Here is a 17,273-nt window from a genome sequence, read left to right as displayed (position 1 = left end):
GGTGGACCCCACTAGATGAAAGTGGGATGTGCTGGGTGAGTAGCAGATGGAGTCTGAGGAGACAGTGTGGTGGTGAATGGAGTGGAGAGGGACGGAGTGTCTAACAGGAAACAGATGGACTGATACTGGAAGTGTACAGACCCACAGCTGGACAGTGCAGATCAGGAATCAGTGGTGGGGATCATAGAAGGAACACTGATCCCCATGTTGATCCCTGAACTTCGTCCCGACTCCCACTGAAGGGAATGATCAGGGGTGACAGGGAATTGGAAGAGACAGTGGGGAGACCCTGTGTGATGTTGGTTTCTACACGCACCTATTCCTCTGTTCCTCTGACTCATGATGATTGCTTCAGTGTCTCCACTCTCTCACTCTCTCTGTTCCTCTATTCTACACACAGGTAGTTCCACAGGGAAACAGACCGATGGGTCAGTGTCTGGAGAACACACCCAGAAATCATCCTCTGTCCCAGCAGGAGACATGAGCCCAGGTGTGAATTCTTCTGTCTGTATGGATTCAATCTCACACTGTAAAATACAGCGTCTCAGCGATCAGTTTACCTGCTGGATGCAGGGGATGGGGGGGTGAAGGTGGAATGAGAGGTTCCTCTCTCCTCCCTGTGACAAATTTCAGCACCATCCAGGATCACTACAAGAGGGTGTTGTACAATTATAATGTGGGCAGTAATGACCTTGCTCTGAGTTTAGTTCATGGGGCCGGGTGAGGTGAGGTGGTGACCAGAGCATGAGGACTGAGTCCCTTGGCTTTGCTGAGTGATGGATGTGAGTGGTCACTGGGGATGTCTGATTCACCTTCAGAAAGGGTCAGGATCTGGGTGAGGGATGGACAGGGTCCTCACTGAGGGGACCGTGGGGTTGACAGCCAGTGGGAGGGTTATGTGGTCAGTGTCACGGGATTGGATACATAGGCTTCAGGGATCACTGACTGGGTCTGAGCTGATCAATTGGGTAGTGTTAGGATGGGATGGATGACGGATAGGACAATGACCATTGTGTGTTGGGGATGTTGGGAAACACCGAGAGGGCCAAGGCCCCAGTGGCCAGGAGGGAACTCACTGAATACCTGGTGTGTCAATGGAGGTTAGTGATATTGGGGAGTTTCTGAAGAGTTGGGGTTTTAGAGAGCATTGTTGGACTTGTCAATGGAGAATGGTGAATGTTTGAAGTAATCTGGTATCTCTGAGTAAATAGGGTGATGAATAGGGTCTGGATTGTGGTTGGATTTGGGTTGGCTTTGAGGGGAGGAGGCACTGTAGGTTTTACAGAGGATGAGAGAGCAGAAAGAGGTGGAGGATGGAGTGGAGAGGTTGAAGGTGAGAAGCAGATGCAGGTTTGACCATCAGCCCAGAGGAGTCTGCAAGCTGAGGAACGGGTGGTGTGGTTCAATGAAGGGATCTCTCATCACCATGTTTGTTTGCAGAAATTCCCCCTGACTCTCTGAGGAGAGAGACCTGGAGTCATAGTGGTTTGGGAGGGAGAGTCAGTGTAGGGAGATGGATAATGTTGGTTTCTTCACACTCACCATCCCCTTTCTCCCAGACTCATGTCTTGCCTGATGATCTGTTTCTGTGTTTCCACTCTCCTGTTTCTCCATTCCTTTACTCCAGATCCTGGGACTTCCACAGGGAGACTGTTTGAAGGGTCATCCTCTGGAAATTTTTCCAAGAAAACGTCTTCTCTCCCAGCTGGAGGGATAACCTCAGGTACAAAGTCTCATGAAAGTGTGTCATTGAATAACTCTGTGATCGGGAAGGTTTCATGAACCATTTCAAATTACAGTTTATTGTCATTCAATGTTGTACGTGTACAAAGCAAAATGAATCATCACTCCTGTGGGGCTAAGGTACAAGACAAAGTAATGTAGCAATTTTGCCTGTTACCTTGTACTGTTGCCGCAGAAAAAATCCTGACATAGTGATACTAAACGTGATGGTCTGTGCGGACTGAGAGTGTAAAAGGGGGCAGGGAGAGGGGAATCACGGTTGGGACAAGAAGGAAGAGAGGAGGGAGAAAGAAACATGAGAGACATTCTGTAAAGGGGCAGAAATTTGTGAAGTCACCATTACGAGGGAGAAGGTTCCTGGGAGAGTAAAAGGTTTGAAGACAAATAATTCACCAGAACCAGATTGTGTGCAGCCCAGAGATCAGAACAAGGTGGCTGGAGAGATTGGGGAGGTATGAGTAATGATCTTTCAAAAATCAATTGATTCTGGCGTGGTCCTGTAAGAAGGAAAAGCTGTCCTCCACTCCACTGTCACTCCACTCTTCAAGAAGGGAGAGAGGCAGGAGGAGGAAAATTATTGGTCAAATGGGCTATTTCTGCTCCTGTACCGTATGGTTTTCTGGTCATTGGGAAATGGTGACTAGAAGGGGAGGAGGAAGGTGAGGAGGGAGGGGAGGGCAGAAGCGAGAGTAAACAAGGAAATGGAGGGCTGTGTATCAGGGAGAGGAGGGGAGGGAGAATGGTGAGTGGAAGGATGGAAACAGAGAGTGTGAATGGAGAAGTGGGCAGGAAGGAGGCTAATTGGAGTGGAAGTCAGACTGGAGGGGAGACAGGGGTAGGAGAGGGTGCCATAGATCTGGGGGGTGGGGGTGGGTGGAAGAGGTGGGTAACGATGGTGATGCTGAAGATTCACAGGTCCACAGCTGGACAGTGCAGATCAGGGATCAGTGGTGGGGATCATTGAAGGAAACACTGTGGAGACATGTTTTCATCACTCGCCACTGGTGCCTCAAATGTGGTGAATGTTGTTTCAGAAGGGCAGCAAGGACGGAGCAGGAATCTGCGGCAGGATCACTGGCTGATACTGGGCTGATCAAGTGACTGGAGTTGTGATGGGGAGTCTAAAGGATTGGAGATTGGTCATGTGGAGTTTGGAGGAGATGCCTGGAGAAATGTAGCCCAGACGGAGGGTGGGAATACACTGGTCACCTGTTGAATATTGGACATTATATGGAGGTTGGGCGGGCTGTGGTGGTTTTTGAAGTGTTTGGGTATCAGAGGGCATTAGGGGACTTGGTCATCAGAGAATATTGGAGGTTCGATGGGTCTTTCTGAAAAGGCTGTATCATGGGGTGATGAATAGGGTCCGGTCTGGGTTGAATTTGATGGATGTGGGTGAAGTAGTGAGCCACTGTGGGATTTAGACAGAGTGAGAGAGATGATTGAGCAGAGAGTGACGGGGTAATTGTCAAAAGGATGTTCTGAGAGGTCAGAGAGAAAGACTGACAAATCAGGGGGAAGAGACCGGAGAGGAATGAGAGGAGAGGCAGGAACTGTGACAGGATGAAGAGGGAAGGTGGACAGAGAAATAGATGAAAGTGGGATGTGCTGGGTGAGTAGCAGATGGAGACTGAAGAGAGTGTGGTGATGACTGGGGGGAGATGGTTGGAGTGTCTCACAGGGAAAAAGATAAAATGATATTTGACGTTTACAAATCCACAGCTGGACAGTGCAGGTCAGGAATCGGTGGTGGGGATCATTGAAGGAAACCCTGATCCCCATGTTGATCCCTGAACTTTGTCTCGACTCCCACTGAAGGGAATGATCAGGGGTGACAGGGAATTGGGAGAGACAGTGGAGAGACCCTGTGTGATGTTGGTTTCTACACACACCTATTCCTCAGTTCCTCTGACTCATGATGATTGCTTCAGTGTCTCCGCTCTCTCACTCTCTCTGTTCCTCTATTCTACACACAGGTAGTTCCACAGGGAAACAGACCGATGGGTCAGTGTCTGGAGAACACACCCAGAAATCATCCTCTGTCCCAGCAGGAGACACGAGCCCAGGTGTGAATTCTTCTGTCTGTATGGATTCAATCTCACACTATAAAATACAGCGTCTCAGGGATCAGTTTACCTGCTGGATGCAGGGATGGGGGGTGAATGATGGAGTCAGAGGTTCCTTTCTCCTCCCTGTAACAAATTTCAGCACCATCCAGGATCACTACGAGGGGGTGTTGTACAATTATAACGTGGGCAGTAATGACCTTGGTCTGAGTTTAGTTCATGGGGCCAGGTGAGGTGAGGTGGTGACCAGAGCATGAGGACTGAGCCCCTTGGCTTTGCTGAGTGATGGATGTGAGTGGTCACTGGGGATGTCTGAGTCACCTTCAGGAAGGGTCAGGATCTGGGTGAGGGATGGACGGGGTCCTCGCTGAGGGTGACGGTGGGGTTGACAGCCAGTGGGAGGGTTATGTGGTCAGAGTCACGGGAATTAGATACATATGCTTCAGGGATTACTGACTGGGTTTGGGATGATCAAATGGGTAGTGTTAGGATGGGATGGATGAGGGATAGGACAATGATCATTGTGTGTTGGGCATGGTGGGAAACACCGAGAGGGCCAAGGCCCCAGTGGCCAGGAGGGAACTGACTGAATACCTGGTGAGTCCATGGAGTTAGTGATGTTGGGGAGTTTTTGAAGAGTCGGGACATGAGAGTGCATTGTTGGACTTGGCAGTGGAGAATGGTGAAGGTTTGAAGTAACGTTGTATCTGTATGTAGAGATTGTTTTTGTGACATGTTGAATAGGGTCAGGATTGGGGTTGGAGAGTGTGAGGTGGAGTGAGTGAGCAGAGAGGGGTGGATGTTGGACTGGAGAGGCTGAAGGAGAGAAGATGATTCATGCTTGACCACTAGACCATAAGAGTCTGCAGGCTCGGGAAATGGTGGTGGGATTCACTGAAGGGATCCCTCATTGCCATGTTCAGTTGCAGAAATTCGTGCTGAGGAGAGAGACCTGGAGTCATGGTGGTTTGGGAGGGAGAGTCAGTGTAGGGAGATGGATAATGTTGGTTTCTTCACACTCCCCGTCCCCTTTCCCTCAGACTCATGTCTTGCCTGATGATCTGTTTCTGTGTTTCCACTCTCCTGTTTCTCCATTCCTTTCTCCCAGGTCCTGAGACTTCCACAGGGAAACAGTCTGGAAGGTCATCCACTGGAGATTTTTCCCAGGAAACTTCTTCAGACCCAGCTCGAGATACAGCCTCAGGTACCAAGTCTCGTGAAAGTGTGTCATTCCATAACTTTGTAACCTGGAAGCTCTCATGAGCTGATTCAAGTCGCAAGTGTATTGACGTTCAACCATGCACATCGATATAGTGAAATTAAGCATCATTCCTGTGGGGTCAACGTGCACACCACGGTTCTGCGGTAGTTTTAAAGATGCAATTTTATGTATTGTAATGTACTGCCGCAAAAAAAAGCGAATTTCATGTGTTACGTATTCAGGCAACAATAAATATGAGTTCGGCAAGGGTTTTTTATAACAAACAACACGTTTATTAAACACAGAAAACAAACCCCCCAAAAGTAACCCCCCAAAACACTACTGTAACCGGAAACAGCTGCGGTGCGGCAGCTTAAAACAGTTCTTAAAGCGATATTGCAAAAACAGTTCTTTAAAGTGGTATTGCAAAAACAGTTCTTTAAAGTCTTATTGCCAATACAGTTCTTTAAAGTGGTACTGCCAAAAGTTCGATATACTCACGGTCCATTTAAAGGCAGAGACTTTATAAGACGATTTAGGTTCTCTTTCACGTCGCTTGCTCCGATCCCCGACGTCGAACTTCCCACGAAGAATTTACGAAACAGAACGGCTTAAAGACACTGACCTTTCCTTCTCCACTACCTTCAATCCTTTCTAGTTAAACCTAGGGATTAACACGAAGATAGTCAACGAAATCCTTCCAAATAAGGATCAAACAAAGGTCGCCCCCGTTTCACCGTAGAAAGCGATTCTCTTCGATCTTTAACTTCAGAACTTCCAATCTTCACTCTCCACTGTCTCGAACTAGCAGAATCGTAAAGAACCTGCTGGCAATGACCTTTTAAACTTTAGGCATTAAATAAAATCTTCATCCTTCAACGAAACTGCGTCATCACTTAAAACACGCAGTGGCATGAAGTCAGCCTGGCAAATCCAGCCACGAACTGCCCCTCCTCACAAGGTGGGGTCTACCTTTTATAACCTGTAAAAAAAAACCGTCACATGATCTCTACTGGCGGGAAAATGACGCCATTCCACCATCACATCACCTCAAGTCCAGTATAACTTCAAACCCAGTCACGTGACAAGGGCACCACTGTCATGTGTCACGAGTACGTAACACATGACATGTAAGTGAAGATAAACCTGATTCAGGTAACAGACTCTTTTGTGGACTGAGAGAGGGAGGGGGCAGTGAAAGGGGAATCATGATGGGGGAGAAAGGCAAGGGGCATGGGAGGGAAGCGCCAAATAGACAGTTTTTAATGATCAATAAACCAATTGTTTGGAATTCGAATGACCTTCCCTGGTGTTTCAGGGCTGTGTGTGTCTTCACCCACACATCTCCACCCCCATCCACCTTAACACTCCTTCTGTGCCACCTGTCCCCCTGCTCTACCATGGTGCTCCAGCCCCACCATCCTGTACTCCCGTCAGATTTACAAACTCACTCTCTGCCTGGCATTGACAAATACAGTACTTTGTAAAATTCTTGGGCACCTGAGCTCTTTATGAATGTTCACTTTACGCCACTTCACTTTTACAAAAGACCTACATTAGGAACCTGTTTTCGCATTACAAGGAGGATTTTCGCTTTTATGAAAATGTTTCCTGTATAAATTAATGGTTCTTTGCTTTCTGCCATTTTGGCTTAAGAAAGGTTTCATAGGAACACTCTACCTTTGTAAATGGGGGGACACATATATACATATATCTGTGCGCCTAATGGCTTTGCACAGTCCTCTATATCGATACACAGTACACATTGTTACGATCCAGCTCTGTCCCTGAGTTTCATGGCCTGAAGGCAGAGAGGTGAATGTTTATGTAAAACACTACATTGTTACTGACACTGTGATATTGAAACAAACAGCAATATCAATATGTTAAAGATGAAAAGTGACCTGTGCAGGATGAGAATGTATCTGTGAATTGGGGAGTGTGGGGGTTTGGGGTGCAGGGCATTTAGACAGGGTGTAGATGTGTGCTGGATGGCAGTGGGGTGTTAAAAGGTCTAACAGCCCGGGGGAAGATGCTGTTTCCCAGCCTGGTTCACTTGTTAGGTGTGCGGTACAGTGGATGTGAACGATGCGGTCAGTTTGAACCCTGCTTCTGATTAGAGAAGCGTTCACGGCCTCAGGAAATGGTTCACGTTTCCTTGTCTGGAGCCTGGTCCAGTAGGCCAGTGTATTTGCAGCCTCAGAGCACGTTGACTTGGATAAATCCCCAGGGGCCCGGCCTGGACTTTGTAGCAGGGTGGGGAAGAAATAATCAGAAGCCCTTGTGGGGGCATTTGCTTCGTCATTAGCCATGGTGACTGGAAGGGAAAGAGGGATAGTTGGGAAGGAAGGGGAGGGCAGGAGGGAGTGCAAACAATGAAATAGAGGGGAATGTGACAGGGAGGGGAGGGGTGGAAGAATGGTTACTGAAGAGATGGAAGTGGGAGAAATGTATGGGAAAGTGGGTGGGAGAGAGGGCTGAGTGGAGGGGAAATGCAGACTGGAAGGGAGAATGAGGGATGAGAAGGGGGGAAGAGATGGAAGAAGATGGGGATGCTGAAGAGTCACAGGTCCACAGCTGGACAGTGCAGATCAGATTTGCTTCATTGCTTCCCACTGGTGCCTGGAATGAGGGGAATGTTGTTCCGTTGTTTAAGAAGGGCAGTGAGGATGTGACAGGGATCAGTGGGGTTCAGGGAGTCACTGGCTGACACTGGGCTGGTCAGATGGGTGGAGTTGGGATGAGGTGGCCAAGGGATTGGGGACTGGTCATTGTGTGGGGATCGGAATGGGTGTCTGGAGAACCGTAGCCCAGATAGAGGGTGGGAACACACTGGACACCTGCTGAATATGGGACGTTGTGTAGAGATGGGGCAGGGCTCTCATACGTCAGGTTACTGGGTGGTACTTGAAGTGTTTGGGCATCAGAGGGTGTTGGGGGTCTTGGGCATCGGAGAATGGTGGTGATTTGATGAGTCTTTGTGAAAATGTTGTATCGTGGGGTGATGAATAGGTTCAGGATTGGGGCAAACACTCAAAATGCTGGAGGAACAGCAGGTCAGGCAGCATCTATGGGGAAGAGTAAACAGTCAACGTTTCGGGCTGGGACCCTTCATCAGGGTTGGGGTTGGGTTTGATGGTCTGTGGGTGGGGGGGGGAGATTGTGAGGAACTGTGCCTTGTGGACAGATTGAGAAGGGATCATTGAGCAGAGAGTGATGGAGTAACGGTGAAAGAGATGTTCTGAGAGGTCAGAGAGGAAGACTGACAGATCAGAGGGAAGAGACTGGTGAGGAATGAGAGAGGAGAGGCAGGAACTGTGACGGGATGGAGAGGGAAGGGGATCCCAGTTGTTGGACAGAGTAATAGAGGAAAGTGGGATGTACTGGGTGAGTAGCAGACGAACTGAGGAGACGGTGTGGTGGTGTCTGGGAGAGGGAGGGATGGAGTGTCTAGCAGGAGAAAGATGGAGTGAATGGTGCGAGTTGTGTCGGTGGGATGGGGTAGTTTGAGTGGAGAGATTTCCATGACTCAGACAGGAGAGATGGATGGTAAAGAGTGGGGGATGGGAAGTGAGATGAAAGAAGAGGATTGACTAAAGAGGGAGGAGTGAATGACACGGACGGACTGTGTGGGTTAGAGGTTTGAACTTGTGGGAACCCAGGAAGCAATGACTGGAGAACCTGGGCTGGGTTTGTCCACCACACGATCTGGTGTCAGTGGAGGAGATTGTCGAAGAGTATTTTCCTCTTCCTGTTCAATCCCTGAACTTCATTCTGACTCGGGCTGAGGACAATGACTGATGCTCAGGAGGGAGAGTCAGTAGAGGGAGACTGAGTGTGTCAGGGTCATTGAGTTAACTCCTCTCCCCCACCTCCTGTCCCAGTCTGACATCCGAATTTGACGATTGGACTCTGCCAACCGCTTTTAATTTCTTCATTTAATTTCCAGATCCGTTGAATTCCAAAGGGACCAGCCGGAAGCCGTCCTCTGGCCCAGAGAAAGAGACGTGCTCAGGTATCAAGTTTTGTTTGATAGAGGGGAGGGTGGGGGTGTCTTCAGTCCAGTTTGGATCCCAGTCACACCCTGTGACACCGCCCGCGATGATTGGGAGCAAATACAGTCACAGTGTTGGGAGAGGCCTCCTTAAACCCTTCACGTAGTTTGTGTAAATCTCTCAGACCCACCTTTGTGTACAGGTGTGTACAGCTCCTCATTCCACACCTACCTCGCTCCACTCCACCATCCCTCTCTGACAATCTGTACGTCTCATCTCCGAGGGTCACTGATGCTCAGCATTAGACCCGGACAGTCTACCTCCCTGTTCACCCGCTGCCAAAGTCAGCTTACCCCAGCTCCTCCCCAGTCCACTCCATCCCCTACCCCCTCTCCCTCACCCGAGGTTTGTGCAGATGTCATGGTCTTGCATTCTCTGGAGTCAATGAGCCTGTTTCACCGACCTCACCCCCACCACCACCCTCACACTGGGGGTTTGCTGCCTCTGGACCTGCTCCGGCAAAGGTCTGACTGAGGACTTTTCTCAAACTTCCAGTGAAGGGGCTCCCATCAAAGGACGAGTGTGAGGAGATGATCAACAGTGCCCAAGTGTTCATTATTGGGAAGAACAAACTGGGAAACCCCGAGGAGCGAGAGGCCTACATCCGTCAGGTGAGAGATGTAGCCCACATTTATTCCCAGGCTGGAGATTGTGGTTCATGTGGCTTTGGTCATTCCTGTTCAATGAGCAGTGACTATCCCTTCCCGATAAACGGTGAATGACTCAACCCAGAAACGGTGACACCTGAGTCACCGGCAACTCTCTGTTTTCCATCACCACCCAACGTAAGAGATAAGAGCAGAATTAGGCCTTTGACCCCGTCACATCTCCCCTCAACCCCTTTCTCACGCTTTCTCTCCATAACCCTAACCCTCTTATTGATGAAGAAGCTATCGATCTCTGTCATAAATACACCAAGTGATTTGGCTCCACCACCAACTGTGGCAAAAAACTCACCACCCTTCGGCTCAAGAAATCCCTCCTCATCTCAGTTTCAGAGAGACGTCCCTTTCCCGAGAGGTGTGTCCTTGGATCCGGGAGTCACTCACTCACATCGAAACCCTTTACACATCCGCCCCATCCAGGCCTTTCACTGTCCGGTAGTATCAGTGAGATTTCACCCACCCCCCCCCCCATCTTCTGAACTCCAGCCCAGAGACATCAAACACTCCTCGTGTTAATCCTTTCATTCCTGGGATTAATCCCCCCAACTCCCTGTCACCGCTCCACATTTGCAAAGTTTGCCCTTCCCCATTTATCCTTGCTCTGTTCCCAGACGTCACTGAGTTTCAAAGTTCAAAGTAAATTGATGATCAACGTACTGTACGTCTCTGTCACCCCCTGAGATTTGTTTTCTTGCGGGCATACTCAATAAATCTATGGGATAATAACAGAATCAGTGAAAGTCTGCCCAACTAGGGTGATCAACCAGAGTGCAGAACTCAACAAACTGTGCAAATGTAAAAAGAGGAACCAATAACAATAATAAATAAATATCAGGAACATGAGGTGAAGAATGAGTCCCTGAAGGTGAGTCCATTGTTTGTGGGATGCAGTGGGTATTATTTCCCAGATTTAAGGGGGAATCTGAGATCTGTGGATATAATGTGCACGATCATGCACATTGGCAGAAGGAATAAAAGCATGGACTATTTATTAAATAGGAAGGAAATTGAAAACTCAGTGACTAGCGAAACCTCCTGCAGGATTCCCCAAAGGTCCGCCTGTTGCAATTTACAAGTTGAGTCAGTGGTAAGGAAGGCAAATGCAATGTTAGAATTCATTTCAAGAGGACAAGAATGCAAAAGCAAGGATGTAATGCTGAGGTTTTATAAGACATTGGTCAGACTACACTTCGAGTATACAAAAGGTGTACTACCATGGGAGAGGACCCAGAAGCGGTTCCCAAGATTGATATTAGGAATGAAAGGGTTAACACTTTGAGGGATGTTTGATGTCTCCAGACCTATACTCACTGGAGTTTAGAAGAATGAGAGGAGAATCTCATTGAAACCTATCGAATATTGAAAAGCCCAGAGAGAGTGGATATGGAGAGGATGTTTCCTATCGTGGGGAGTGTAGGACAAGAGAAAGGGGTTGAGGGGAGACGTGACGGGGTCAAAGGCCTAATTCTGCTCTTATCTCTTACGTTGGGTGGTGATGGAAAACAGAGAGTTGCCGGTGACTCCGGTGTCACCGTTTCTGGGTTGAGTCATTCACCGTTTATCGGGAAGGGATAGACACTGCTCTCTGCCATTCTGAACAGGGAACAGGAAAAATGTCTTTAGCCAGAGGGTGGTGAATCTGTGGAAGCTAAGTCATTGCCACAGATGCTGTGGAAGCTAAGTCATTGAGTATATGTACAGAGGAGGTTGATAGGTTCTTGACGAAGCAGAACGTCGAAGGTAATGGAAAGAAAGCAGGAGAATGGGGTTGAGAGGGACGATAAATCGGCCATGATGGAATGGCAAAGGAGACTCAAGGGACTAAAATTCCCAACTCTGCTCCAATGTCTTATGGATCCGGAGCCTAAAGGTTGTAGAGTAATAACTTAGGATCTCATTCCTTTTACAAACTGTATGTCGTCAGTAACAGCTCGTACAGTGACCTCTAGTTGTTTGCCATAACACCGTAAAAGATAGGAGCAGAAATAGCCATTCGGCCCATCGAGTCTGCTCTCCCATTCCATCATGGCTGATTTATTCTCCCTCTCAATCCCATTCTCCTGCCGTCTCCCCGTAGACCTTCGATCACCTTACTAATCTCTACTTTATATGTACCCAGTGATCCAGCCTCCACAGCCGTCTGTGTCAATGGATTACACAGGTTCACCACCCTCTGGCTAAAGACATTGCTCCTCATCTCTGTTCGAAAGGGACGTCCTTGTATTCTTAGACTATGCTGTCTGGTCGTAGACTTCCCACTACAGGAAATATCCTCTCTACATCTACTATATCTAGGCCTTTCAATATTCAATAGGTTTCAATGAGATCCTCCCTCATTCTTATTAAACTCCAGAGGGTACCAGCCCAGAAATATCAGATGTTCCTTGTACATTAACCCTTCCATTCCTGGGATCTTTCTTGTAAACTTGCTCTGGACCTTTTCCAATCCCAGCACTTCCTTTCTGAGATAAGGGGCCCAAACTGCTCCCAATACTCCAAGTGCTGTCTGACCATCCCCTTATAAAGCCTCAGCATCACATCCTTGATTTAATAACCTAGTCCACATGAAATGAATGCTAATGATTGCAGGACCCTTCAAGAATATTCCTCAGCTCTCAGAGACATCCCTGACCCTGACACCAAGGAGACGACACACCATTCCATCATCTCTCCTCTGGTCACAGAATCTCCTGTCTGTGCCCCTCTTCACTACCGAGTCTCCCATCACTCCCGTCCTGTCTGACTGCAATCTTTCCCTCTGAGCCTCAGAGCCTTTCACAGTGCTGCTGCTGGTCCCTGCAAGAACATCTCTCGACAGTATCCATAGAGGTGTAGCTGTTAGTGAGGGGAATGGCCACAGGGGAACTGCTGACTCCCTTTACTTTTCCCAGTGGTCACGGAGCCTGCACCTTGTGTGTGACCAGGTCAGTGAGTCTCACATCTGGTGTTCTCAGCTCCCGGATGATGCAGAGTACCTCCATTTCCTTGACCTGGCCTGTCAGGAGCTGCAGCCGGGTGCACCTCTTGTCATTGTAGTCATCAGGAAGACCGTGTGGTTCCCTGACCCTTACCCCTTGCAGGAGGAGCACTCCACTGCCCTGACGACCACTTTGCCTCCACCACGTCGGGTACTGAGGGTCAGCGGCAAAATAAAACCTCACCTGTCCCTCCTCACTGATGCTGATCGAGAGATCTGCTCTCACTCCATCAGCCTCCTCGTGCCACTTCACTGTGGCTGCTCCGCTTGACCCTCACCTCTCCTCACTGATGCTGATCGAGAGATCTGCTCTCACTCCATCAGCCTCCTCGTGCCACTTCACTGTGGCTGCTCCGCTTGACCCTCACCTCTCCTCACTGATGCTGATCGAGAGATCTGCTCTCACTCCATCAGCCTCCTCGTGCCACTACACTGTGGCTGCTCCGCTTGACCCCCACCTCTCCTCACTGCTGCCCTCGGAAAGGAGGTACCAGAGTGTAGGTCACACACCACCAGGTTCAGGAGCAGTTATTACCCTCCAGCCATCAGAGTCCTGAACCAGTGTGGATAACTTCACTCACCCCAACACTGAACTGATTCCACAACGTATGGACTCGCTCTCAAGTACTCTTCACAACTGGTGTCTCAGTATTATTTATTTACATTTTTTATTGGCACAGATTGTCATTTGCAATTCATTGTCAGTCTGTGTGTAGTTTTCCATTAATTCTGTTGTATTTTGCTGTTTTACGCCGAATTGCATCAAGAAAATGAATGTCAGGTTTGTATATGGTGACAGATACCTACTTTGAGGATAAATTTACTTTGAACGTTGAACCTTTATGCCTTTTGTTGTGGCAACTGGGTCAGCCAGAAACAGCTTTTTCTTAAGCTGCTCCCCTCACCTGGTCTGGCTGCTGGGGAGGGAGTGAACGGGATTCCACTCGACGTGCTGGGGGAGCGGGTGGGGGCGATTTCCCACACTGTCCAGACAAACCGATCTGCATGTTTGTGAGGAAGAGGGTTCCCCTGGTGTGGGGGAAAATGATTCCTGTGGGTGGGGGTGAGGGGCGGATGGTTATTTTAGACGAATGGGAATTGTCTGATTAGGAAGGAATGGAGTTTTCCTGGTGCAGTTCTTGGTGTGGAGGAGAAGGGAATCTCCTGGTGGTAAGTGATGGATTCTGTAGGTGATGAGGGGAGGGTCTCTCTGCTGTCCTGACCCCCACACAGTGCGGTCTAACTGTCTTTCTTCACCATTGACACCCCTGTCCACAGGTGCGTGAGATGCTGATGGAACAGCTCCCCTGCAAGCACGTCCTGTCCAAGAGTGAACACGACAGTGGGGGAGGGAATTGAGAAGGAAGGTGTCAGATTGTGATCTTCCAACGTGTCACAGGCTGATGGACGGTGGTGACGTGTGTGAGGTGTTCGTGGGGTGTGGAGTGGGGCACCAGGTGGTGGTTGTGGGAAGATGGTGGGAAATCTAAATGTCAGTGAAATATCTGCATGAGCATGTATCTGGTTGTTCTTCTGTCATCTCTGTAGCTTATTAACAAACAAGTTACTCTTCTGTTAGTTACCGATTTGCATTATTTCTCAGTTCAATGTAATAATGGTTTTAATCCAAGTGATGAAAGACACATTAGTGTTCCTGTAATGTGGCTCCAATTATTTCTGTATTTCTTATGCATCCAATGATATTGTGTTACTGGAGGATGTACCACTGTTTTACTTCTACATTGATCCGTGATTAAAATTAATACAATAAAGACACAACATTCATGCACATGTTGCCGGATAACTTGCTGATAAAGGAGACCAACCTGCACAGGTTACAGTGGTGGTAATGGTGATAGTGAGGGGAGTCTGAGGTTACCAGAAGGCATAGGAGCAGAATTAGGCCATTCGACCCATCAATCTGCTCTCCCATTCCATCATGGCTGATTTATCATCCCTCATCCCCAGCCTTCTCCCTGTTACCTTAATCAAGAACCTATCAGCCTCCACTTTAAATAAACCAAATGACTTGTCCTCCACAGGCATCTGTAGCAATGAATTCCCCAGATTCACCACCCCCTGGATAATTAAAATCCTCCTCGTATCTGTCCCAAAGAGACATCTATCTGTTCTGAGGCTGTGGCCTCTGGTTCTAGACTCCCCAACTATAAGAAACATCCTCTCCATCTCCACTCGATTCAAGTCTTTCAATATTCAATTGGTTTTAATTAGATCCCCCCTCATTCTTCTAAACTCCAGCCAGTGAGGGACTAGAGCCATTAAACGCTCCTCATATGGTACTCCTTTCATCCCAAGGTTATCCATATCCCGGTGTATCCTCTGATGGACATCTTTATTGTCTACAACTCCACCAATTTTTACGTCACGTGAAAAAAATACCAAAAAAAAAACCCATTTACAGTTTCATGCAAATCATAGAACATAGAACAGTACAGCAAAGTACAGCCCCTTTGGCCCCACATCTGCCAACCCATTAACGTACTCCAGGATCAATCTAACCCTTCCCTCAGACAAGTCCTGCACTGTTCCATCACCCATGTGCTTATCTAAGAGTTTCTTAAATGTCCCTAATGAATTTGCCTCTACCACCACCCCTGACAGGGTGTTTCATGAACCGACCACTCTGTGTGGAAAGAGAAACTTACCTTTCCCCCTGATACGTTCCTCCAATCACATTAAAATTCTGCCCCCATGTGTTGTCCATTTCTGCCCTGGGAAAATGTCTTTGGCTGTCCACTCGATCTGTGCCTCTTCTCATCTTATTCACTTTAGCAATTCACCTCTCGTCCTCCTTCACTCCAGAGAGAAAAGCCCTAGCTCCCTCAACCTTTCCTCAGAAGAAATGCTTTCTAATCCCGGCAGCATCCCAGTAAATCTCCTCTGCACCCTCTCTAAAGTTTCCTCACCCTTCCTATTGTAATGCCCTGGTTCACATCTTTACTGTGATGCTGTAGGTATTTCGTTCAGCCGCTCTGAGAGAGGGTCTGTTCTGCTTTCGGCCTGTCTGGGTTATTGTTGAAGATGAGGGATGACGTGGAATGTGTGCCATCCAGTCAGCGGGAGGTTTTCTTGCTGAGGTTGGTCTTGGGCTTCTGTTCGAGGGGAGATGAAAAGAGAGGAGATACTTCGGAGAACCGGTTGTAGCACACGATCTGTGGAGACCTGTTTGTTCGATCATAGAAATTTACAGCACATTACAGGCCCTTCGGCCCACAATGTTGTGCCAACCATGTAACCTACTGTAGAGACTGCCTAGAATTTCCCTAGCGCATAGCCCTCTATTTTTATAAGCTCTATGTACCTGTCTAAGAGGCTCATAAAAGACCCTATTGTATCCGCTCCACCATCATCTCCGGCAGCCCATTCCATACACCCACCACTCTCTGTGTGTAAAACTTAATCCTGACTTCTCCTCGGTACCTACTTCCACGCACCTTAAAACTATGCCCCCCGTCTTAGCCATTTCAGCCTTGGGAAATAGCCTCCGGCTATCCACTCGACCAATTCCCCTCATCTAATACCCCTCTATCTGGTATCTTTTTGTCCTCCGTCGCCCCAAGGAGAAAAGGCCCAGTACACTCAACCTACTCTCATAAGGTACGCCCTCCCATCCTGGTAAATCTCCTCTGCACTCTCTCCATATCGAGCGAGATGGATTGGAGTGACATTCGGAAGGTGGTGTGGGCTTTCACGTGAACCGAGGGCCCAGCGCGTGACTGACAGAGAAGTTCAAGCTGAGCTCCAACTTGTGCATATTTGACTGATTAGAATGGGCCCTTTTCTTTTTGTTATTCTTTACTAACCCCTCAGTTAGGATTCATGAATATACTTCCTTTAATCGTATGCAGTGCAGTGTCTGTTATTTTGTGGCATTAATTTGTGACAGGGTAGCAACTGACACAGCATCCACACAAACCGAGATTTGGGGTGGGGTCAAGCACGCCTCAATCTCATGGGGTCAGAGGTCGTCTTCCCTGGACTTGCACAGCTAAGAAAATCGGGGTGTTTCACCACCATCAGCGCCTCCTCCAAGTGCAGGAGATTACGAGGGGATCTGATTACAACATATAAGATTATTAAGGGATTGGACAAGATAGAGGCAGGAAATATGTTCCAGATGCTGGGAGAGTCCAGTACCAGAGGGCATGGTTTGAGGATAAGGGGTAGGTCATTTAGGACAGAGTTAATGAAAAACTTCTTCTCCCAGAGAGTTGTGGGGGTCTGGAATGCACTGCCTCGGAAGGCAGTGGAGGCCAATTCTCTGGATGCTTTCAAGAGGGAGCTAGATAGATATCTGATGGATAGGGGAATCAAGGGATATGGGGACAAGGCAAGGACTGGGTATTGATAGTGAATGATCAGCCATGATCTCAGAATGGCGGTGCCGACTCGAGGGGCCGAATGGTCTACTTATGCATCTATTGTCTATTGTCTATTTCTGCGGAGCGAGGGGAAGGAGTGGTCTGATGTAGAAGGTCCAATGAGTCCCCCAGTGAGGGCTGAGCATTCTGAGTTGGTATCGGTCCTTACCTCCCTGGGGAATAA

The 17,273-nt window shown here is 48.3% G+C and overlaps 1 protein-coding gene across 1 annotated transcript; it reads left to right on the top strand.

The window, feature by feature from the left end:
- The first annotated feature begins 403 nt into the window (after window positions 1-403).
- LOC132389397 (secreted protein C-like) lies at window positions 404-14,496 on the top strand. The gene is made up of 7 exons (XM_059961920.1): window positions 404-490; window positions 1,628-1,723; window positions 3,720-3,809; window positions 4,918-5,013; window positions 8,960-9,025; window positions 9,561-9,676; window positions 13,986-14,496. Exons 1-7 carry the CDS (start codon window positions 481-483, stop codon window positions 14,064-14,066), a joined length of 555 nt encoding a protein of 184 aa, XP_059817903.1. The 5' UTR covers window positions 404-480; the 3' UTR covers window positions 14,067-14,496.
- The last annotated feature ends 2,777 nt before the right edge of the window (window positions 14,497-17,273 follow it).

The sequence above is a fragment of the Hypanus sabinus genome, unplaced genomic scaffold (genome assembly GCF_030144855.1).
Source record: "Hypanus sabinus isolate sHypSab1 unplaced genomic scaffold, sHypSab1.hap1 scaffold_556, whole genome shotgun sequence".
NCBI classification, from domain to species: domain Eukaryota; kingdom Metazoa; phylum Chordata; class Chondrichthyes; order Myliobatiformes; family Dasyatidae; genus Hypanus; species Hypanus sabinus.
The sequence above is the reverse complement of the archived record's forward strand: the minus strand, read 5'-3'. Positions and strand labels throughout refer to the sequence as shown.

What these genes read in the sequence shown, in the direction of transcription:
- LOC132389397 (XM_059961920.1), top strand. An exon ending in AGCAGGAGACACGAGCCCAG is followed by an intron (nt 3,810 to 4,917) that starts GTGTGAATTCTT and finishes CCTTTCTCCCAG; the next exon opens with GTCCTGAGACTTCCACAGGG. An exon ending in GAGAGGCCTACATCCGTCAG is followed by an intron (nt 9,677 to 13,985) that starts GTGAGAGATGTA and finishes CCCTGTCCACAG; the next exon opens with GTGCGTGAGATGCTGATGGA.